Source organism: Aquarana catesbeiana, linkage group LG07 (genome assembly GCF_042186555.1).
Source record: "Aquarana catesbeiana isolate 2022-GZ linkage group LG07, ASM4218655v1, whole genome shotgun sequence".
Classification (NCBI taxonomy): Eukaryota; Metazoa; Chordata; class Amphibia; order Anura; family Ranidae; genus Aquarana; species Aquarana catesbeiana.
In genome coordinates, this window is record NC_133330.1 from 166542622 (window position 1) to 166566728 (window position 24107).

Genomic DNA, 24107 nt, shown 5'->3' on the forward strand with positions numbered 1-24107 from the left:
GTATGGCAGAGTATGGCATGGTATTGCAGAGTATTGCAGAGTATTGCAGGGTATTGCAGGGTATTGCAGAGTATTGCAGGGTATTGCAGGGTATGGCAGGGTATTGCAGAGTATTGCAGAGTATTTCACGGTATTGCAGGGTATTGCAGAGTATGGCTGAGCATGGCAGAGCATGGCTGAGCATGGCTGAGCATGGCAGGGTATCGCCAAGTATTGCAGGGTATGGCTGGGTATTGCAGAGTATGGCTGGGTATGGCTGGGTATTGTAGGGTATTGCAGAGTATTGCAGGGTATGGCAGGGTATTGCAGAGTATTGCAGGGTATTGCAGGGTATGGCAGAGTATGGCAGGGTATGGCAGGGTATTACAGAGTATTGCAGGGTATTGCAGGGTATTGCGGGGTATTGCAGAGTATGGCAGGGTATTGCAGGGTATTGCGGGGTATTGCAGAGTATTGCAGAGTATTGCAGAGTATTGCAGGGTATGGCAGGGTATGGCAGGGTATTGTAGAGAATGGCAGAGTATGGCATGGTATTGCAGAGTATTGCAGGGTATTGCAGAGTATCGCAGGGTATTGCAGGGTATTGTAGAGTATTGCAGGGTATTGCAGAGTATTGCAGGGTATTGCAGGGTATTGAAGAGTATTGCCGGGTATTGCAGAGTATTGCAGGGTATTGCAGGGTATTGCAGAGTATGGCAGGGTATTGCAGGGTATGGCAGGGTATTGCAGGGTATCGCCGAGTATGACTGGGTATGGCTGGGTATGGCACAGTATGGCTGGGTATCACCGAGTATTGCGGAGTATGGCTGGGTATTGCAGAGTATGGCTGGGTATGGCTGGGTATGGCAGGGTATTGCAGAGTATTGCAGAGTATGGCAGGGTATTGCAGGGTATTGCGGGGTATTGCAGAGTATTGCAGGGTATGGCAGGGTATTGCAGAGTATGGCAGAGTATGGCATGGTATTGCAGGGTATTGCAGGGTATTGCAGGGTATGGCAGGGTATTGCAGAGTATTGCAGGGTATTGCAGGGTATTGCAGAGTATGGCAGGGTATGGCAGGGTATGGCAGGGTATTACAGAGTATTGCAGGGTATTGGAGGGTATTGCAGGGTATTGTGGGGTATTGCAGTGTATTGCAGAGTATTGCAGGGTATTGCAGGGTATTGCAGAGTATTGCAGAGTATTGCAGGGTATGGCAGGGTATTGCAGAGTATGGCAGGGTATTGCGGGGTATTGCAGGGTATTGCAGAGTATTGCAGAGTATTGCAGGGTATGGCAGGGTATTGCAGAGTATGGCAGGGTATTGCGGGGTATTGCAGGGTATTGCAGAGTATTGCAGAGTATTGCGGGGTATTGCAGAGTATGGCAGAGTATTGTGGGGTATTGCAGAATATGGCTGATCATGGAGGGATGGCTGAGCATGAATGGATGGATGGCTGAATGTGACTGCAATTGTCACAGAGCAGCGCTGTGGGCACTACAGATCCAGCCCACAGCGCTGCTGCCATCCGCTCTCTCCCCCTCTCCTCCCACGCTATTCCGATCGGTACCCAGAGAGGAGAGAGGAACCGGGGTCATGACATGATGCCGGTTTGTTTACAAGTGATCGCGCCGTCATTTGACAGAGCGATCACGTGGTAAACGGCCGCGATCAGTCATTCGGCTATGGGCCCGTTGCCAAGTGGTTAATGGCAAATTTACACTGTAATGCTGCGTACACACGAGTGGACTTTACGGTAGACTTTGTCCGGCCGACTTTTTGACGGACTTTCAGAATAAACGGACTTGCCTACACACAATCAACCAAAGTCCGACGGATTCGTACGTGATGACGTAGGACCGGACTAAAACAAAGAAGTTCATAGCCAGTAGCCAATAGCTGCCCTAGCGTCGGTTTTTGTCCATCGGACTAGCATAGAGACGAGCGGACTTTTCGACCGGACTCGAGTCCGTGTGAAAGATTTGAAACATGTTTAATTTCTAGGTCCGTCAAACTTTTGGGGAAAAAAAGTCAGCTGGAGCCCACACACGATCGAATTGTCTGACGGACTCCGGTCCACCGGGCAAAGTATGCCGTAAAGTCCGGTCGTGTGTACGCGGCTTTATACAAGCTGTCCACTCACTACTCTACATTGTAGCAAAGTGTCATTTCTTCAGTGTTGTCACATGAAAAGATAGAATAAAATATTTACAAAAATGTGAGGGGTCTACTCATTTTTGTGAGATACTGTATATACTAAACTGCCTGCACGCCACTAACTAACCTGCCTCTAGCTAACGTTCTCTAAATCATAACACTATATACAGCCACCGTTTAAGCAGCCTTATATAGTGTGGGGCGTGGACTTAGCCCCCTGAGCCATGATTGGCTAAAGGCACCCTGCCTTTGGCCAATCATTGCTCTCACACCACAGCGTACTGTGATTGGCCAAAGCAAGCAGGTCAGGTTAAACTAACTACAGTTGCGTGGCTGCCTGTCACATACCTGATCTAAGACTAATATGCAGAGAGGGGCTCCCCTTGTGGCTAAGTGCACTATACCTCTGAAAGTTGAACAGTAGGTATAGTGCACAAAGAAGCATGGGTTGCCGGCAGGGTCTGGATGAGCTGGGCAGATGACCACCTGGAGACTATGGAGGATCTCTGAGAAGGTAGTAAGAAGATTGTCTCTAGGAACTCCAACTGCGCTTAGGGCAATCTGTGCACACAGGGTGCAGTAGTAGAAGCCAGGCACGAGGGTCATACACAGGTGATCAAGCCGTAAGCAGGAGCAAAGTCCGTGAAGCAAGCCAGGGTCATACACAGGTGATCAAGCAGTAAGCAGGAGCAAAGTCTGTGAAGCAAGCCGGGGTCATGCACAGGTGATCAAGCAGGTGGAAAGATCAGTAGAACAAGCCAAGGGATATGCCAGGAGAAGAGGTCAAACATGTCTGGAATAAGCCGGGTCACATCCGAATCCAAGAAACGGGCACAGAGGTTCAGGAGTACAGGGAAGCTGACGACAATCCAGCAATATGTGAAAGACAGCAGCAGCCTTTTATAGGCCAGCAAGAGATCCCATCTGTCACGTTATGCATGCGCCATAGCGCATGCATGTACGCCGATTCGCACCATTGCGCATCTGCGTGCGCCAATTTGCCAAACCTCTGCCAGTGCGCGCAGGAATGTGCCTGTGGCCCCCATCAATGTTACTGGCAAGATTGCCAGTTCTTCCATGGCCATGGCTTGGAAAATCCTGGTGCCTTCAGAGGACTGCAAGGAGCAGTAGCCCTGATACCCCGAGCCATGAGCGAGAACAGAACCAACCAAGAACCGGCAAAAGGCTGTGAAGTGGCTGGAGATTATATGCTGTGGCTTGGCCTCTCTATTGTTCCCATGCAGGTAGCTCCCTGTGTGCAGAGCCCTTCCCCCTTTTATTTGCAGCACAGGAGGGGGCAGGGAGGTTTTTCAGCTCAAATAGGGCAGATGTGCACATGTTTATTCCCATAGAAATGAATTAAAACTTTTTGCATTTTTGTGTTTTGTCGTAGGTTTTTGCGTGATTTTATGTTCAAATCAAAAAAGTACACAGTATAGAAGTATGTGCTTTGTTCATATTTCATTCGGAGGTTTATAACCACTTTCATTGCAAGCAGCTCCATCTCTTGATGCCGTGTCTGGCACAAGCACATCAAAGAAATTGGAGCCGAAGACTCCTAATTAACAACTAGACTTGCACTTAAACATGTGCGGTCTGTTCTGGTTTGAATTGACATTTGGACAATATTTTCATTATTCAGAGATTTGGATTTATCTGAATTTCCAAATTACAATGGTAATGAATTCAAACGAGATTGAAAAAATGAAATAAAATGTTGTCTGAAATAGCGAAATTAAAGAGGAGGGCCCATTAAAAAAATAAATAAATAAAAGTCAGCAGCTACAAATACTGCAGCTGCTGACTTTTAATTGGACACTTACCTGTCCCAGGGTCCAGCGATGCAGGGGATCGAAGCCCTGCTCTTCTCCCCCTCCGTTCGGCGGCACCGGCATTGCAACTGTGGGCGCCGGGCTGTGGCTTCACAGCCGGGCACCCACTGCGCATGCGTGAGCGGCGCCGCGCGCCGTGATTGGCTGCTCAGTCACCTGGGACCTGTAATGGATGGAGGGAGGGAGCAGAGCCGAGTCCTTCCTGTGCCGAGGGGGAAGTGATGTCACCAGCCCAGGCAATGAAAGAGGCAGACTACGAGGGACCCCCTAGCAACAGGCATTTAGAGGTGAGTTAAAAAAAAAAAACATTTCCAAATGGTTTTTTTTTTTTTTTTTTTTTTTTTTTTTTAGGAGTTTTCATGTATTTTTTTTGGGGGGGGTGAAACACCACTTTAAAGTTGAAAACTAAATTGAATTCTAAATATAAACATAGAAGTGCATCTCATAAAATTAGAATATCATCAAAAAGTTCATTTATTTCAGTAATTCAATTGCATTACACATAGAGTGATACATGTCAAGCATTTTCTTTCTTTTTAATTTTGATGACTATGGTTTACAGCTAGTGAAAACCCAAAATTCAGTATCTCAGAAAATTAGAGACCTATAAAAAATTATTTTTAATACAGAGATGTTGGCTTACTTAAAAGTATGTACATGTACAGTACAGTATAGTATGCACTCAATACTTGGTCGGGGCTCCTTTTGCATGAATTACTGCATCAATGGGGCGTGGCATGGAGGCAATCAGCCTGTGGCACTGCTGAGGTGGTATGGAAGTCCAGGTTTTTTGATAGTTGCTTTTAGCTCATCTGCATTGTTGGGTCTGGTGTCTCTCATCTTTCTCTTGACAATATATAGAGATTCTCTATAGGGTTTAGGTCAAGCAAGTTTGCTGGCCAATCAAGCACAGTGATGCCATAATCATTAAACCAGGTATTGGTACTTTTGGCAGTGTGGGCAGGTGTCAAGTCCTGCTGGAAAATGAAATCAGCATCTCCAATAAAGCTATTTTTAGTAAAACAAATCCCAATAAGCGTATATTATTGGTTTACGCAAAAGTTATAGCAACTACAAACTATGGGATATAGTTATGGAATTTTTATTTATTTATTTTTTTTTACTAGTAATGGGGCGATCAGTGACTTATAGCGGGACTAAAAGCGCCCCGCTAGTGGACAAAAAGCGCCGCTAAAACGGCGGTAAATCGCCGCTAAAAATAGACGCCCCAGCGCCTCAGTGTGAAAGTGCCCTAATGAGAAGCTAAAATGAAAGGAGCCTAACCCCTACCTACATCTGTGATCTGCAACAGGAAGCCCAGGAGCTGATCCCTTCACTTTCTGTGCTCAGTGCTGGACCGCAGCTTTCATTGACAGTTGGCGGTTACAGTGCTAAAGCCAAACAGGACCTGCTGCATCTAGGGGCCCTGTATAGATAGTACCTGGAGCTTAAATGGTTAAAGTGATGTAAAGGATACAATCATACCTCCCAACATTTTGAGATGGGAATGAGGGACACCTACTGACAAACGTATGTAGGCATAGGACACGCCCCCTGTTAACCAAAAAAAGGTTCATTAAATCCAGAAGGGTTTTTGTTTACCACTACTATTCCTTTATATTAGCTTTTAAAATGTACAAATGCAGCAATTTAGAAATTGGTTGAAAGGTTTACCGCTGGGAAACACTTTTTGAAAGATAAAAAGTGCATTTTATACACAACTATATAGATCAAACCTAAATGAGGGACAAATGAGGAGGAAAGAGGGACAGAGGGACAGTCCCTCGAAATCAGGGACAGTTGGGAGCTATGATACAATTATATTTTCTAAAAATAATAAACATGTCATACTTACCTGCCCTGCAATGGTTTTGCACAGAGCAACCCCAATTCTCCTCTTCTCCTGGCTCCTCCGCCCTGCTGAATTCCCACCACAGCTAGCTGCTTGCTCTGGGTGCTCGCTCCAAACTGACTCATCCCCACCCGCCTCCATAGAAACAGAGAGCCCTGCCTCCTCCTCAATGACTGTGATTGACAGCAGCAGGAGCCAATGGCTCCCGCTGCTACCTCTCTGTCCACTAAGGCTGCTTTCACACTGGGGCGAGCGTTGACAGTAAAACGCTGCTAGCTTTAGCGGCGCTTTACTGTCATTTTAGCGACGTTATTTGGCTGCTAGTGGGACACTTTTAACCCCGCTAGCAGCTTAATAAAGGATTTAATGTGCCCATGTAGCGCCATTGCCTAAGCGCTTTGCAGGCACTTCGGCAGCAGTGCCTATTCATTTCAATGGGCAGGAGCGGTGGAGGAGCGGTGTATACCGCCCAAAAGATGCTGTTTGCAGGACTTTTTTTTAACATCCTGCCAGCGCATCGCCCCAGTGTGAAAGCACTCGGGCATTCGCACTGGGACTGCAGGGGAGGCGTTTTTCAGGCGCTATATTTAGCCCAAAAGTGCCTGAAAAACGCCTCAGTGTGAAAGGGGTCTTAGGAGAGAGAGAGACACTGCTCTCAGGCACAGTGCTGGATTGTGATCAGGCTCAGGTAAGTATAAGGGAGGGCTGTGGGGGAGCTGCAAGCAGAAAATGCTTTAAGGTAGAAAACCTTCTACCTTTTTAAAACACTTTAACCACTTGCTTACCGGGCACTTAAACCCCCCTCCTATCCAGACCAATTTTCAGCTTTCGGCGCTGACGCACTTTGAATGACAATTGCGCGGTCATACAACACTGTACCCAAATGAAATTTTTATCATTTTTTCACCACAAATAGAGCTTTCTTTTGGTGGTATTTGATCACCTCTGCGGTTTTTACTTTTTATTAAAAAAATGTAAAAAACTGATTTTTTTTTTTAAAAAAAGTTTATTTTTTTATATTTTGTTTTAAAAAATTTTAAACGGGTAATTTTTCTCCTTCATTGATGTACGCTGATGAGGCGGCAGTGATGGGCACTGATAGGCGGCAGTGATGGGCACTGATGGGTGGCAGTGATGGGCACTGATGGGTGGCAGTGATGGGCAGCACTGGCAGGTGGCACTGATTGGCACTGGGCATTGATAGGTGGCACTTGTGGGCACTGATAGGTGGCACTTGTGGGCACTGTTAGGTGGCACTGTGGGCACTGTTAGGTGGCACTGTGGACACTATTAGGTGGCACTGTGGGCACTATTAGGTGGCACTTTTATTGGGTACTGATGAGGCAGATGTGCCTCTTCCACTTGGGGACCGATGTCCCTCACATCCGATCCGGTGATCGGCTTTTTTTTCTACTCGCGCTGTCAAAAAAACGATTACCGATCTTTTGTTTACATCATGTGTTCAGCTGTCATTGGCTGACAGCTGATCACATGGCAAGGGGCCGGGACCGGCCCCTTACACAGATCGGTGATCAGCCGAGTCTCAGTGACTCGGTGATCACAACGCGCCCGGCGCGCGCCCTGCAGGGCGCGCGCAGGGAGCGTGCACAGGGGAGGACGTCATATGACGTCCTCCCGGGAATGTAGGTCCGCGCTGTAGCCGTCATTCGGCTATAGCGCGGATGCCAGGTGGTTAAGGACCCATTTAGGGCATCTTTATGTGGTAAAACATGTTGTATTGCACTTTACTGCAACGTACCATTCATTCTGAATAGGATCTTAACACACCTGCCGATGGAAATGTGCTGCAGTGCAATGCAGCAATGCGCGTTTATAGTTATTGTAAAGTCTAGTTTAAAAAATAAAAAAAATAACAAACATGTCATACTTACCTCCTCTGTTGGTTTTGCACAGAGCAGCCCGTATCCTCCTCTTCTCGGATCCCTCTTCGTTGCTCCTGGCCCCACCCTCCTGTCGAGTGCCCCCACATTTACATAGTTGCCAACATTGTAAAAAAAAAATGTGGGACACTTTTGTGGCTGTAGGCGGAGCCGTACAATAATTAGGGGGCGGGGCATTCGTTTGTAGGCGTGGCTTAGTAAAAATATTCAAGTGCGGCGCGAGAAGAAAAATGGGCGTGGTTTACGCGTCATAGTGGGCGTGGCTCAAGAGGGTGTGGTTAGAGTCTGAGATGAATGAGGGATGGAGAGGGAAAGGGGGAGAGGGGGAGAGGGGGAGAGGGAAATGACGGGACAGCAGCCCCAGATCCTACACAATAAAAATATGTGTATTCTAGAAAGTTTAACAATCAGCAGATAAAGATACTCCAAACACCTGGTGTTAGCACTTCAATCATCCCGTCACCATGGTTGTTATGGTGTCAGGATGATTGAAGTGCAGTATTTCTATTATTACATTGTAATATAAAATTAAATCATTCAACTCACCATAATGCAGAATCAGTGGGAGCCCCGAGTGTGTCACCTGCCACGTCGCCTGCCACCAGCCGTCCATCCTTGCATCAGGTGCCCCCCAGCAGAGTCCGTCCTTGCATCAGGTGTCCCCAGCAGAGCCCCCCCTCACACCAGGAGTCCCCAGCAGAGCCCCCCTCACAACAGGAGTCCCCAGCAGAGCCCCCCCTCACATCAGGAGTCCCCAGCGGAGCCCTCCCTCACACCAGGAGTCCCCAGCAGAGCCCCCCCTCACACCAGGTGCCCCCAGCGGAGCCCCCCCTCACATCAGGTGTCCCCGGCAGAGCCCATCCCCCACATCAAGTGTCCCCAGCAGAGCCCCCCTCACATCAGGTGTCCCCGGCAGAGCCCCCCCTCACATCAGGTGTCCCCGGCAGAGCCCCCCCTCACATCAGGTGTCCCTGGCAGAGCCCCCCTCACACCAGGTGTCCCTGGCAGAGCCCCCTCTCACATCAGGTGTCCCTGGCGGAGCCCCCCCTCACATCAGGTGTCCCTGGCAGAGCCCCCTCTCACATCAGGTGTCCCTGGCGGAGCCCCCTCTCACATCAGGTGTCCCTGGCAGAGCCCCCCCTCACATCAGGTGTCCCCGGCAGAGCCCCCCCCTCACATCAGGTGTCCCCGGCAGAGCCCCCCCTCACATCAGGTGTCCCCGGCAGAGCCCCCCTCACATCAGGTGTCCCCGGCAGAGCCCCCCCTAACATCAGGTGTCCCCGGCGGAGCCCCCTCTCACATCAGGTGTCCCTGGAAGAGCCCCCTCTCACATCAGGTGTCCCTGGCAGAGCCCCCTCTCACATCAGGTGTCCCTGGCAGAGCCCCCCCTCACATCAGGTGTCCCTGGCAGAGCCCCCTCTCACATCAGGTGTCCCTGGCGGAGCCCCCCCTCACATCAGGTGTCCCTGGCGGAGCCCCCCCTCACATCAGGTGTCCCTGGCAGAGCCCCCTCTCACATCTGGTGTCCCTGGCGGAGCCCCCCCTCACAACAGGTGTCCCTGGCAGAGCCCCCCCTCACATCAGGTGTCTCTGGCAGAGCCCCCCCTTACATCAGGTGTCCCCCAGCGGAGCCCCCCCTCACATCAGGTGTCCCTGGCAGAGCCCCCCCTCACATCAGGTGTCCCCCAGTGGAGCTCCCCTTACATCAGGTGTGTCCCCAGTGGAGCCCCCCTTACAAATTCCCACAGCGGTGCGCCCCCCCTCCCCTACCTCAGAGGTGTCCGCCGGTCTTTTCGGTCCCCCCCCCCCCCCCCCCAGGCCTTCTTCCTGAGCTTCTTCAAGATGGCGGCCTCTAGCAGCGGCGGCGGTGGGAAAAATCACAAACCGGATTTTTCGGTACATTTCCCGGGACACAAAAAATTCGGGAATGGAGTGTAAGTCCCGGGAATATCCCGGGAAATCCGGGACAGTTGGCAACTATGCATTTACATTTTTTCATTTGAACATAAAATCACGCAAAAACCTGCCACAGAACACGCAAATGCAAAAAGTTTCACTTAATTTCCATGGGAATAAATGCCCTATTTGAGCTGCAAAAAAAGCTCCAGAACTTTTATGAGCTTCAGGCGTTTGGCTTCAGGTGACTTGGAGTGGAGACGCGAAACGTAAACATAGAGAATAATTGATTTTTTTTCTCCTCCTGCATTTCAAAGCTACGAGCTACAAAACATTGAGGTATGAATGGGGCCTCAAAAAAGGTCAGGAGTTACTTTTGGTTGACATGTGGGTTTCTGCATTTGCAGTGCAATTTATTGCACGACAATCGTGGCAGAACTGCACCACGATTTTAGGTGCATTCAAATGAATGGCATCCCAAATGTGCGTCATTCACACCTGGGTGCCTTGAAATCGTGGGCAGAATCACAGCCAATCTGCCCACGATTCAAAATGCAGAGGTGTGAATGCAGTCTGGAAAACGGCTGAAAACGATCAGCTCAAGTGTGAGGCTCCACTCACACCTAGGCGATTTGAATCGCTTGCGATTCCATTATTTCTGTTGTGCGAGAAATCCTGGCAAAATCACGTAAACAAAATCACATAATGTGTGTCGCCCAAAAGAAGTTCCACTATTTTGTTAGCGTGAATTTGTCACGGGACAAACATGCTGCACTTGGGGTGTCATTGAGAAGTACTGGAATCGCAAATGCATCCTGCGTTTTGCAGTGATTGTGGAATCGAGAGCAGAATTGTGGTGATTCAAATTGCCTAGGTGTGAATGTAACGTAGCATTTTGTCCCCACAGACTTCAATGGAAACACCTAAACAGCTCAACATGAGCGGTTTTTCTAGCGTTTAGGCTGCATTCACACTTCAGTGTTTTGAATCGCAGACAGATTTGAAAGCGCCGATGTGTGAACGACAAATCGTGGGACTCGCATTTGAGATGCCATTCATTTGAATGACACATCAAATCGCAGTGGGGGTCTTCCGCGAGATAGATCGTGCTGCAATCGCAGCAACCCACATTGTGGGAAGCATGTCACCCAAAAGTAGCTCCAGAACTTTTTTGGGGCGACATGCTTCCCGTGATGCGGGTTGCCGCAATTGCAGTGCGATTTATCTCGTGCCCAGACCAGCACTGCCATTTGAGGTGTCATTCAAATGAATGGCATCTCAAATGCGAATCCCATGATTTGTTATTCACACATCGGTGCTTTCAAATCGTTGGCAGATTTGAAACAAATCTGCTTGCGATTCAAAACGCTGAAGTGTGAATGGAACCCTTCAGCTCAAACAACAGTTCTCCTCCGCTTTTTCAGCAGCACTCCACACCTTTGGCCTCATGCACACAGGACGTTTAAAAAACGCCATCGCTGCTGCCAGAAAAAAGCAGAGTTTAAAACGCTCTGTTAGCCACCTTTTTGAATAGCATTTATTGACGTTTTTTTACTTTTTTTCAGTAAAAAAACCTCTAATGTAAAAACGCCAAACTCTGCTAACAGCTTGTTACAGCGTTTAGGGGTAATTTTACAGCTCAACAGCCTCTGCTCCTGGACCCACAGGCTGTTGTTTTTTTCTACTGCCCCTAAACGCTTATGCCTCCAAACGCCTCTGACAGTTTATGTGTGCATGGACACATAGGCTAACATGGAGGGGCGTTTAGAGGCAGTTAAAAATAATGTCAGACAGCCCTTAGGCTGCATTCACACTACAGCGTTTTGAATTGTGGGCAAAAACCGGACAAAAAATGTGGAACTCACATTTGAGATGCAATTCATTTGAATAACACTTCAAATCGCGGTGTAGATCTGCCGCGATTGTTGCACAATAAAACGTGCTGCAACCCACATCGCGGGACACATGTTGCCCCAAAGTAGCTCCTGAACTATTTTTTGGTGACATGCGTCCCGCGATGCAGATGTCTGCGGTTGCAGCACATTTTATTGCGCGACAATTGCGGCAGACCGGCACCGCGATTTGAGGTGTCATTCAAATGAATGGCATCTCAAATGCGAGTCCCGTGTTTTGTCATTCACACCTCGGCACTGTCAAATTGCAGATAGATCCGCGGCAGATGTGGCCACGGTTCAAAACGCTGTAGTGTGAATGCACCCTTATCATGGCATGTAATTGTGGCAAAACAGAAGTTTTTTTAACCCTTTCATCACTAAGCCTATTTTTGAAATTTGGTGTTTACAAGTTAAAATTCGTATTTTTTGCTAGAAAATTACTTAGAGCCCCTAAACATTATATATATATATATATTTTTAGCAGAGAATCTAGAGAATAAAATGGCGATATGGCAATATTTTATGTCACACGGTATTTGTGCAGCGGTGTTTTAAACGCAACTTTTTGGGAAAAGGGACAACTTTTTGGGAAAAGGGTTTTAAAAAACCAAACAGTAAAATTAGCCCAATTTTTTTGTATAATGTGAAAGATGATGTTACGCCGAGTAAATAGATACCAAATATGTCACGCTTTATAATTGCACGCACTCGTCTAAAAGCCCCCCTGATCCCTCCTTTGTACTTCAAAGTATTCAGATTGCTGAAAACGGCAATTCTGAATACTGTATATTTTTTTTAAAACCAGCGCCATTGGCAGCCGAGTAAACGGGAAGTGACGTCATGACGTCACTTCCGCGTTAACAATTAGGAGGCTGGAACAAAGCCGCACACGGCTTCGTTCCAGCCTGTCCCCAGCCGCCGGAGGCGGCCGATTGGTCATCGGGCCTCCCGATGGAACGAGAGGCCCGGTAAGAGCGGCGGGAGGCGGCGGGAGGGGGGCACGCCCCCTCCCGCTCCTCGGGTATAACAGCTGAGCGGCTTTTAGCCGCATCGGTTGTTATAACTTATAACTATAGCTCAGGCATTATCCCGGTATAATCCCGGAAAGCCGAGTACGCACATCTGCGTACGCTCGGCGGGAAGGGGTTAAACTTCAGCCCCGGAAGAATTTCCCTCCTTCCTGATCTGAACACTTCTTGCGATTCGGCACAGCGTTGCTTTAACTGACAATTGCGCGGTTGTACCCAAACAAAATTGACGTCCTTTTTTTCCCACAAATAGAGCTTTCTTTAGGTGGTATTTGATCACCTCTGCGGTTTTTATTTTTTGAACTATAAACAAAAAAAAAGCGACAATTTTGAAAAAAACGCATTATTTTTTTACTTTTTGCTAGAATAAATATCCCCCAAAAATATATAAAAAAACTTTTTTTTTTCCTCAGTTTAAGCCGATCGTATTCTTCTACATATTTTTGGTGAAAAAAAAATCGCTATAAGCATATATTGATTGGTTTGCGCAAAAGTTATAGCGTCTACAAAATAGGGGATAGATTTATAGCATTTTTATTATTATTATTTTTTTTAATAGTAATGGCGGCGATCTGCGATTTTTATCATGACTGCGACATTGTGGTGGACACATCGGACAATTTTGACACATTCTTGGAACCATTGGCATTAATACAGCGATTAAAAATGCATTGATTACTGTAAAAATTACTGTAAAAATGTCACTGGCAGTGAAGGGGTTAACAATAGGGGGGCGGTGAAGGGGCTGACTATGTTCCCTGGGAGGTGATTCTAACTGAAGGGGGAGGGGACTAACTACAGGAAGTGACGGATCGTGACTCCTAGATAATAGGAACACAGGATCTGTCACTCCTGTCAGAACAGAACAGGGAAGTGTGTGTTTACACACACTCGTCCCTGTTCTGTCTCTCCTCTTCACGATCGCTCGTGGCCGGTGGCCACGAGCACCAGCACCCCCCGCTGTGCGCCTGCTATCTGGACCCTGTGAGCCCACATACAGTTACGGGGTTTCGGGCAGGGGAGCCAACCTGCCGCAGTAAAACTGTGGCGGCTGGTCCGGAAGCGGTAATGATGGTTACTAGCTGTCAAGTTACAACGTTCAAAGGAGGTTTTGAAACGTCCAGTGTACATGAAGCCTAAATCCTCGTACACACGATCGGATTGTTGGACAGCAAAACCATGGACTTTTGTCCGAAGGGCGTTGGCCCAAACTTGTCTTGCATACACACGGCCACACGATTGTTGGCCAACAATTATGAATGTAGTGACGTACTATATGGTTTTTCAGCTCTTTAGCACCACCATTGGGCTCCTTCTGCTAATTTAGTGTTAGTAGAAGTTTGGAGAGATTCGCGCTTTTCATTTCGTGCTTTTCAGTTCATTTCTGAACGGCCGTTCGTCAACCAGACATGTTGCAGAATCTGAGGAGATAACGTGTTGTTTATTATTGGCCTTGGAGTTATTGCTTTGACATTATTTTTTTGGTTGAATAATGATTTGATTTGGTATATTTTCTATATCTTTGGATGCATAAAATGCACTTTTTGGTTAAGTTCTATTGGCAGATAGCATGTCTAATTTTATTTGTTTTCTTTTTTTTAATGCACAAAAAAAAAATTGTGTAGAATAATACTGGGCTATGTGTTTTACTTCAAATGACAGTTTGGGAGTAGGCAGTTACATTAAAAAAAAATACAATGTAAAACTGACAAGGGACACCCACACAGTTGTATCTTTGATCTTAAAAACTACAGGATAATGGTGTTAACCTTTATTGTTAACAAGTAGTAACTTGCCCAAAAAAAGCATAATAATATTATTCTTGATATCACTAGAAAAAAAAGCCTTTGAAAATTTGTTTGCAATAACTCAATCAGTATCACCAGCAAAGCAGCTTCATTATTATCCCATTAAAGAAGAAGAGAATTGTGCGCTGCATTTCAAGATTCATAATTTGCCACGTCACGAATGTTAATTCTCCATTACGAACGCTAGTTTACAAGACCGACCGCTTCTGGCGCATCCTTGCTTCTGAGCATGCATGTTTGTACTTTGGACTGTGTCTGACGGACTTGTGTACACACGCTCGGAAAATCCATTAACACACATTTGTCCACGGAAAATTTTAAAACCTGCCATCCAACATTTGTCCACGGAAAATCTGACAATCCGATGGAGCGTACAAACGGTTGGATTTACCGCCAACAGCCACACACACTGGGCTTAAAAAAACGTCTGTTCTCTTGGGAGTAAAAAAACACTCATATAGAGCATTTTTTGTACAAAGTTTAGACGAGTTTAACGTTTTTTCTGCCAGTAAATTCCAATCAGAAATGCTAATCAAAAGGTTTTTTCCTGCCTCTCAAGGCTTCATGTACACTGCTGCTGGTAAACAGACATTTAGGAGCAGTTCAGCATTTTTTTTTTCAGCTACCCCTGAACACTCCTCTGTTATCTTATCAGTACATGTACACAGGGTTATAGTCTTTCTAGGCAGTTGAGTTTAGAAGCATTTTTTGGAATGCAAAAAAAATGCGACCAGGACGGATGTTCAGAGGCATTTGAAACGCCAAACGCCTGTAACAGCTTGTTACATAGTTACATAGTAGGTGAGGTTGAAAAAAGACACAAGTCCATCAAGTCCAACCTATGTGTGTGATTATGTGTCAGTATTACATTATATATCTAGTATATATATATAGTTTACATGCTATTGATGTTAGGCTAACTGGTCTGAAATTCCCAGAGGCCCTTTTTAAATATTGGTGCTACACTGGCTTTTCTCCAATCACCTGGTACCATTTCAGTCAGTAGACTGTCAGTAAAAATTAGGTACAATGGTCTGGAAATTACTTGACTGAGTTCCCTAAGTACCCTCGGGTGCAAGCCATCTGGTCCCGGTGATTTATTAATGTTAAGTTTCCCAAGTCTAATGCCCCATACACATGATCAGAAATTCCACCAGCATAAGTCGGATGAGAGCTTTTGGTCAGAAATTCCAACCGTGTGTATGCTCCATCGTACCTTTGCTGGCAGAATTCCAGCCAGCAAAACATTGTGAGCAGGTTCTCTATTTTTCGGTCGGAAAAAGCTCCTATCCGAAAATGCGTTTGTCTGTATGCAATTCGGACGCGCAAAAAATCACGCATGCTCGGAAACAATTTAACGCATGCTCGGAAGCATTGAACTTCATTTTCTCAGCTCGTCGTAGTGTTGTATATCACCGCGTTCTTGACGATCGAAAGTTCAGAGAACTTTTGTGTGACCGTGTGTATGCAAGGCAAACTTGAACGGAATTCTGTCGGAAAAACCATCCAAGTTTTTTCTGACGGAAATTTTGCTTGTGTGTACGCGCCATTAGTCATGTAAACGCGTGGAAACGCGGTAACTCGCGTTTTGCCACGTTTCATCTACAGGTGTTTTTAATAGAGATACATTTTTGTAAATATAAACGGAGCATGAAAATATAAATGGGCACATAGGAAAACATTGAGCTGCTTCTACAGGCAGAACACAAAACTCGTGTAGAAGCAACGTTTTTAAAGCCCAGTGTAAATGAAGCCTTAGTTGAGAAACGCCTGACAAAAGCTGCAAAAACGTACAATTCTGCTCCAAAAACACCTGAAAAACACTTAGAAAAAACGATTGAAAATGGGACACTCAGGTGTGAATGTACTTTACACCTGACAAGTCAGTATATGACTCCTTCCATTTCCAGCAGCAGGAAGCAAATACTTCTCCTGTTCCAGAATATTCTACAACAGGGGTCTTCAAACTATGGACCTCCAGTTGTTCAGGAACTACAATTCCCATCATGCCTAGTCATCCCTGTGAATGTCAGAGTTTTACAATGCCTCATGGGATGTGTAGTTCCGCAACAGCCGCAGAGCCGTAGTTTGAAGATTTCTGTTCTACAGCCTCCTGCAGTCAGAGTGTGGTGAGCTCCCCTGTGCAGGGTTTGGTCTAGGTTCCCTCGCACAGAGCTCTGCCCCTTGTGGAGGAGATGGTATTACAGCTTATAACTAGCCGCCTTCCATAGTTCACCTTCCGACACAGAACACAGACCACGCCCACATTGTCTGCGACTACCAGTAAGCAACTCTGTAAAGCCACAGCTCTCCCGCCTTCACCCACAAAATCCTCCCACCTCCGATTACCATACTAAACCACGCCCATCGTGCGATTCTCTCCTCATAATCGCGCTGGCGTGCAGTACCGGGCACGCCCCCCCAGAAGCAGAGGCTTCCACGATCTCATTCATCGTAAAGGAAGAACCTCTTGTGGAATGGGAGGGACTCAGCCAGGGATTGGATGAGGCGGCATCTCGTACGGTTGATCCCGCCCATAGTCCGTCTAGCCCCTCCCTTATTCATAAAGGAGGGCTCACAATTCATATTTGTATGTGACAGTGGGGAACGTGTTGTTACCGAGATGAGGAAGGTTGTTGTAGTCACCGGAGCCAACAGGTACGTGCTGTGTGCAGATGGGAGGTGTGTGTTCTCTAATGCTGACAAGAGCTTGTTATGTCACGATAGAAGAGATGGGAGATGTGGAATATTACATTACAAGGGGGATCATTGATGTGGAATATTACATTACAAGGGGGATCATTGATGTGGAATATTACATTACAAGGGGGATCATTGATGTGGAATATTACATTACAAGGGGGATCATTGATGTGGAATATTACATTACAAGGGGGATCATTGATGTGGAATATTACATTACAAGGGGGATCATTGGGCTGTTCTTATATAAGATCCCTGACTGTGATCACTGTTGTATGACTCGGGCTGGACTTTGCTGTACTTATCAGATGGAGCTGTCATCACACACAGGTTCCAGTCTTCTTTCCATCCACCATCATGTATGTAGTACAAGGGTCAGCCTGCCTGGTACACATTGATTGGGTAGGTTCCATAGTTCTGCTAGATCTAAGGATGATTGTACAGAGATTGTATGGTTAGATTGTAATGTGTGTGGTGAGCCTAGGAGGCATTCTTTGTCGTAATTGGCGAGCTCTTCTACCCACACTTTCGGGCTGATTGCAGTACCCAGGGGGTGGTCTACTTAAAGTGGGGTTCCACCCAAAAAAAAATAAAAAAATACATGAAAAATCCTAAAAAAAACTACAAAAAAAAATTTGGATATATATATATTTTTTTTTACTTACCTCTAAATGCCTGTTGCTAGGGGGTTCCTCGTAGTCTGCCTCTTCCAGTGCCTGGGCTGGTGACATCACTTCCCCCTCGGCACAGGAAGGGCCCAGCTCTGCTCCCTCCCTCCTGTCAATCATCTGGGACCCATTACAGGTCCCAGGTGACCGAGCACACGGCGCAGCTCGCGCATGCGCAGTGGGTGCCAGGCTGTGAAGCCACAGCCCGGCGCCCACAGTTGCAATGCCGGCACCGCTGAATGGAGGGAGAGACGAGCGGGGCTTCGATCCCCCACATCGCTGGACCCTGGGACAGGTAAGTGTCCAATTAAAAGTCAGCAGCTGCAGTATTTGTAGCTGCTGACTTTTCATTTTTTTTTTTTTTTGACTGGACCTCCTCTTTAATGACATGCAGATGTGGGTTTTTTTATATTGGCAAAACAATTGGCCAATTACGACAAAGAATAAATGATCCTATTTATTCTTCTGCCAATGGCAGGATGCTGAGTCCCATAAGTAGACATGTGGATCTTTGTCATAGATTGGATACTTCTGTTGCCACTTTTATTGTTTTGGCAGTGATTCCACGGGACCCCAGGGGAAGAATTTGGGATAGGATGATACTCCAGCATGAGGCGAAATGGATAGAGCGCCTTAATGCTACACGATGGCCAGGCATTAATGAAGTACAATCCTATAAGTCATTCCTCTAATAACGGGGTATGTTCTAGATTACCCCCCCTTTTTTTTGATTGATTTTATACTCTAATACATCGTGCCTCCTCACGTGACCCCTGTCCCTCCTTCCCCCCTCTCCCGCCCTGTTGAGCTCTTCACTGCCTAAACAGATATCTATTTGTATAGCCATGTGGTTCTACCTCTTCGGTATTCCTTTTGTTTATCCCTTCTTGCTGCTCACCAATCAACTGATGTCACATATAAAAAGTGTTTGCAGTTACTTTTTATTAATGTCTGTTTTTCTCATCTTTTATTTTTACTTCTTTTATAGGTGCTACCTGTTCTACCTATGTCTGATCATGGCTTTTTGTCTCGAGCATGTGGTGGAGACCCCATTGGCATCAATTTCTGGATTTCTGTGACGTGCTGGTGTTGCGAGTTGCATGTGCGGCCGGGTAGCCGCAGTTCGTCCCCTTCTGGAGACGTTTTTTGCGGCTCTAGATCCGGGTTAGGTGCTCTCCCTTTTTGGCTTTTCCTCCCTCTGGTCATACTATCACCTCATACTGGCTATGTCCATCTGCCTTTACAGTGGCTTCACGCTGTTATTTATTGGAGTGTCCACTGGGGGGGAGCCATTGGCCCTGGATCACTTCAGGACTGTGCCCTCTTCGTACGGCCATGTCCTTTGCAGCCGCTCTGCGCACTGCGCATGCGCGGACGTGCGGGGTTGTGTGCGCAGCCCTGCCTGGCCAAATCAGGTGATGCGGAAGCCGCACACCTGATTGGGACGTGCATTTAAGGCTGACCAGTCAGCCTTGCACCATGCTACCTCTCCCAAACGGCGTTTGTGACATAGCCATAGCTACTACTCCATCCTCTCTGGTAAGGCTTTTATCCTTCTTTAGTTGTTCACTGTACCCCCGCTGCTGGGTTCATGTAACACATGCACTGCAGAGATTTAGGTATACATTTTCCTTTTCTTGTAGATGGCTCTTACCTGGCATCAGCCAAACTTACTGTGCCACTGCAGATAAACCTCCATCTAGCTTCCTTTTTCTACTGTTAGTTCCTTGAAGTGAACACTCTCTATGTTTGATATAAAGACTCTATATATAAACCACCATTATAAGGTGAGACTTAGCACTCTTTGAGCAATGCTGCTGAACTTATGTGATGACTAAACCATTATCGTTTGAAACTGTCTCTAATTACTATATCTATACATACATTCTAGAAGCGACGATGTTTATTATCAAGCACAGTTCTACCATGTAAAAACTCGTTTTATACTGAGCACTTATCAGAATTATTATTTAATTGTTTCATCTAAGGTATGTTTAAACTTATGTGCTTGTATCTCACAACGTTCACCTACCCTTTTCCTGCATGGAGTAAATTTTCTAAATTCACCTTAACCAACCCTTGCTGGGTCTTGACACGTCTTCTTTTATCTTCGCAGCAGAGATATATATCTATGTGCATATATATATATGCCTCTTTGTGTCTATATATCTCCTTTTTCTCTGCCATTACTATTTATTTTCTTCTTCCTTCATATCTAATATAGTCTCTTTACCAGGCACGTCCCCACATGTCAGCTGCTTCACCCTTTGCATGTCCTCCTGGAGATCCACCTGTTGACTGCCTTGTGGTACCCCCCACAGATTGTTGAGACTCTCTACCAAGATGTTTAATACCAACTGTATTTATTACTTGTATATTGTATCTTCTCTCTCTCCTGTAGACTAATCAAACAAGCTCCTGAAGAAGCATTCAGTTGTGAAACATGTAGAGCTAACCAAGTTTGTTGTCTATTATACTACATTGTGGGTAATGTCCTTGTTTTAAGGGTTTGTCTCTGGGGTCTATGACCTGTCTGAGAGAGACTTAGCTAGCCTTTGGCACCTTATTTTTCAATGTTTTAACGTGTGTTTTTTGTATTATGTGTACAATAAAAATTCATATATATATTTTTATAATTGGTGCCTACAAAGTCCATTTTCTTTGCTTTTCCATTTAAATATACTTTTAAAAAAATGCACAGCAACCAGATTACATGGTGCTACTGTACCATGTGATCTGGTTCATGCGGCCTGCATTTGGGTTGTCCCTAAAGTGTTCACCTTTATAGAAAATCTGTAAGGTGAACTTACACTGGACCCCCACCCGGTCCCGCTGACCTGGAGTCCCACGATCACCTGTTCTGACACATCAGATAGGCGCTTTACCGGTCCGGGGATTTGAAATCCCCGCGGCTTTCTCTCCTCTTCTCCAGCACTGACAGGATGGGCTATGCAAGGTCTGATTGGTCGGTGCCACCCATGTGATGACACCGACCAATTAGAATGCCTCCTATATGCACCTTTACGAGGTACGTTTAGGAGATTAACCAGAGGGGATTTTTAAACCCCAGACCGGTAAAGCAGCTATCTGATGTGTCAGAGCCGGTGATCCCCGGACTCCTGGTCAGTAGGACCAGGGGGGGTGGGGAGGGGGTACAGTGTAAGTTCACATTGCAGATTTTTCTGTAAAGGTGAACTTATTCTTTAAGTTAACACTGATATCCGCTGCAGATCGCAAATGTAGTGCGTTTTGAACGCAATGCGGGAAATGCACATGAAACCTGGGTTCTTCCCCACACCACATTCTGGTGTGAACTGGGCGTACAAATTTTGCTGCTGGCTCTTGCTCTCTCAGTGCAGTTTTGTGGCCTTCACCAGAAAGAGATAAAGGGGTTGTAAAGGCAGAAGTTTTTTTTTTATCTTAATGCATATGCATTAAGATAAAGCCTTCTGTGTGCAGTAGCCCCCCTAACACTTACATGAGGTCCCTCTCTGTCCAGCAATGTCCACGAATGTCTCAGCCATCCAGATTCTCCTTCCTGATTGGCTGAGACACAGCAGCGGTGCCATTGGCTCTCACTGCTGTCAAAGTCAGCTAGCCAATCAGGGGAGCGAGGGAGCGGGGCTTCGTGTCTGAATGGACACAGGGACTCAGCTCGTGCCCCATAGCAAGGGGGAGGGAGGGGCCATGAGAGCAGAAGAGGGACCCGAGAAGAGGATCTGGGCTGCTCTGTGCAAATCCACTGCAACAGAGCAGTAAGTATGACATGTTTGTTATTTTTATAGGTGAAAAAACGAGACTCTACAATCACTTTAACAGTGGACAGTGCAGTCTGGAACCAGTCTCTTAGCTTGGAGAAGGGAGGAGCAGGCAAGTCCATGGCCACCCTAGGCTATGGGGTTGTGTGTTTCTATTGATTCACTCAGTGTAGGGAGGCACAACTCTAGTCCTTGCATGCCAGGGTGGCTCCACAGGATGCTACAAGAGAAAGGAGCCACCCCGAAACATGAAACCTGGGGCAGAGGTACCAGGGACATAGGTAAGGAATAAATATAAAGAAGCTGCATACTCTGTAAGTGAATAAATCAACTGCTAAAAATGCTTAAACAAACTGAGGGTTTAATATCACTTTAAACAATGGCCCTAAAACTATTTTTCCACCTTCGGGGTGGGACGATGCCTAATATGTGTTGTGATTTAGGGGTTTATGTACATATGTGTATACATTGGGCAGGCTTCAAGAGGGGAGCACTGGTGGGACCATGCTAAAAGACACTACAAAACTGCAACAGGAAATATTAGTGTCTCCTTTCTTGCTACTCGCTGTGGTGAGGGTGTTTTAGAAATATTTGATGGGTTAAACAGTATTTTAACTGCCCATGTAGACATTTGCTTGTTTTTACGGCTAATTCACACATTTTTTTGCATCTTCTTATAAGCCTAGAGATAAACAATAAATCAGATTTTTGTATTTCCTAAACTGTATGTGAAGGCTAACAATACATTTTTCTTACTTGCTCCCTTTTGGTCTGCTTATTATATAAATGAATGTGCTTTATAATATCTGTTTGAGGAGTTCAATAAAGGTCCATTCAGCCTGAAATTTTGTGAGCTGATAACAGTCCAGAGGCAGAGAGCACAGGATATTATCAGTTAGCATTGTTTCTTCCTACTTCTTTGGACTACAAAATACTTCCCTCTGTTATGGAGAAGAGGTAAAGTTAATATGTAGACCTAACACACTTCCTTTCCTAGGGTGACAACTCTGCTCAGTACAGATGTCACCTTAGAACAAGAAGGATGTTAAAATTGAAGTATGGTTATAAAAAAAAAAACATATATACTCATCTAGGTGGGTGCAGTACTGATCCCAGCTACAGCTGTATCCTGCCACCTGTAAGACCGAGAACTGTGCGATCAAGGGCCGCTGATCACTCAGTTCTCAGTCTTTAGTGAGCAGAAAGCCAGGGACTGTTAGTCACCGGCTCTCTGCTCTGACCCTCCAGCGCTCACTGGAGCGCCTGAGCTGAGGGGGGCAGGGCTGGCTGCCTCAGTCTCCCAGTGGCTCATTGAGTGGCTGAGCCAGCTGCCAGTCCAGGCATGTGGGTGGATGCCAACTGTAAAGTCAGGATCTTTCCTCAGCCTGGATCGGCTGAGTGACGTCAGCTGACTGTGGGCTTTAGTGCGCTGTCGGCTGAAAACGGGTCACAGGAGCGCAGATCAAACTGCACCATAGAAGAAGTATAGCCACAAGAGCTTTGGCCATACTTCCCCTAATGGCAGGATTTTCATGTTAAAATAAAGGAAAAAATTTGTAAAATTAGAAAATGAATGCAGCCATCACATCTTAGGACTGGTAAGTTGCAATACTATAAATTTTTGTTCTTGGATTTAGATACACTTTAACGGTTCCATTGTTCTTTTGCAGTGGTATTGGTTTGGCTCTTTGTGAAAGGCTTCTCTCTCAAGATGATCAGATTCGCTTATGCTTGGCGTGCAGAAATATGCAGAGGGCTGAGGCTGCACGCTCCGCACTGCTGTCATCCCATCCATCAGCTGATGTAAGCATCCTGCAAGTTGATGTAGGCAAACTTAAGTCTGTGGTACAAGGAGCAAAAACACTGAGAGAAAGGCAAGTAACTTTATTATGATTGTGTTTTGTGTTTGGTAAAAAAAAAAACAACTGTGTGCATAATCGTTAAAGCGGTTCTCCACCCTGGGAAAAAAAAAAATGAAAAGTCAGTAGCTACAAATCCTGCAGCTGCTAACTTTTAATAATAGGACACTTACCTGTCCAGGGATCTAGCAACTTCTTCACCAGGGATAGTTCTTCACTAGCCTTCGGGTGCCCGTTGCCCACATCTGAACTATGGGCAGTTAGCTGTACTGCCTGTGCGCTTTGTGAATTGTCCCGCAGTCCTCTGGGACTTGTGACATGTCCCAGAAGACATGGGAGGGGGAGAGGAGAACCTCTGTTCGGATCGCCTAGGTGATTTGAGCAGAAGTGGGAGCGGGTACCTGTTAAAACTAGGTACATGCTTAACCACCACCGAAAAAAATGACCTGCCAAATGGTAGAGGAGGGGGAGGAGGATTTAAAGTGGAACAACATCTTTTGGGTGAAGCTCCGCTTTAAAGTGGTTGTATAAGCATGCCATCCCCTCTGTTATATAACGCTATGTATCCCTGTGCTGTATAAAAAAAGATGCCGATTATAACTTATATCACAGCGTCTCATGACTCCTCGGCTCTCTCCTCTGCCCGGCTGACAGCTATAGTGGGTGAGGCCATGCACTGCTGCTGACATCAGCTGGGGAGGAGAGAGAGCTGAGGAGTCACGTGAGTGTCGGGAGATTCTCTGATACAGTGGGGACGGAAAGTATTCAGA

The 24107-nt window shown here is 46.2% G+C and overlaps 1 protein-coding gene across 1 annotated transcript in view; it reads left to right on the forward strand.

Moving 5' to 3' along the window:
- The first annotated feature begins 16763 nt into the window (after nt 1-16763).
- HSD17B7 (hydroxysteroid 17-beta dehydrogenase 7) overlaps nt 16764-24107 on the forward strand; it is a 48782-nt gene continuing 41438 nt past the window's right edge. The window contains exons 1-2 of the mRNA XM_073592849.1: nt 16764-17007; nt 23149-23352. Of these exons, the coding sequence (XP_073448950.1) occupies nt 16853-17007; nt 23149-23352 (359 nt within the window). The 5' untranslated portion in view covers nt 16764-16852. The remainder of the gene's footprint in view (nt 17008-23148; nt 23353-24107) is intronic.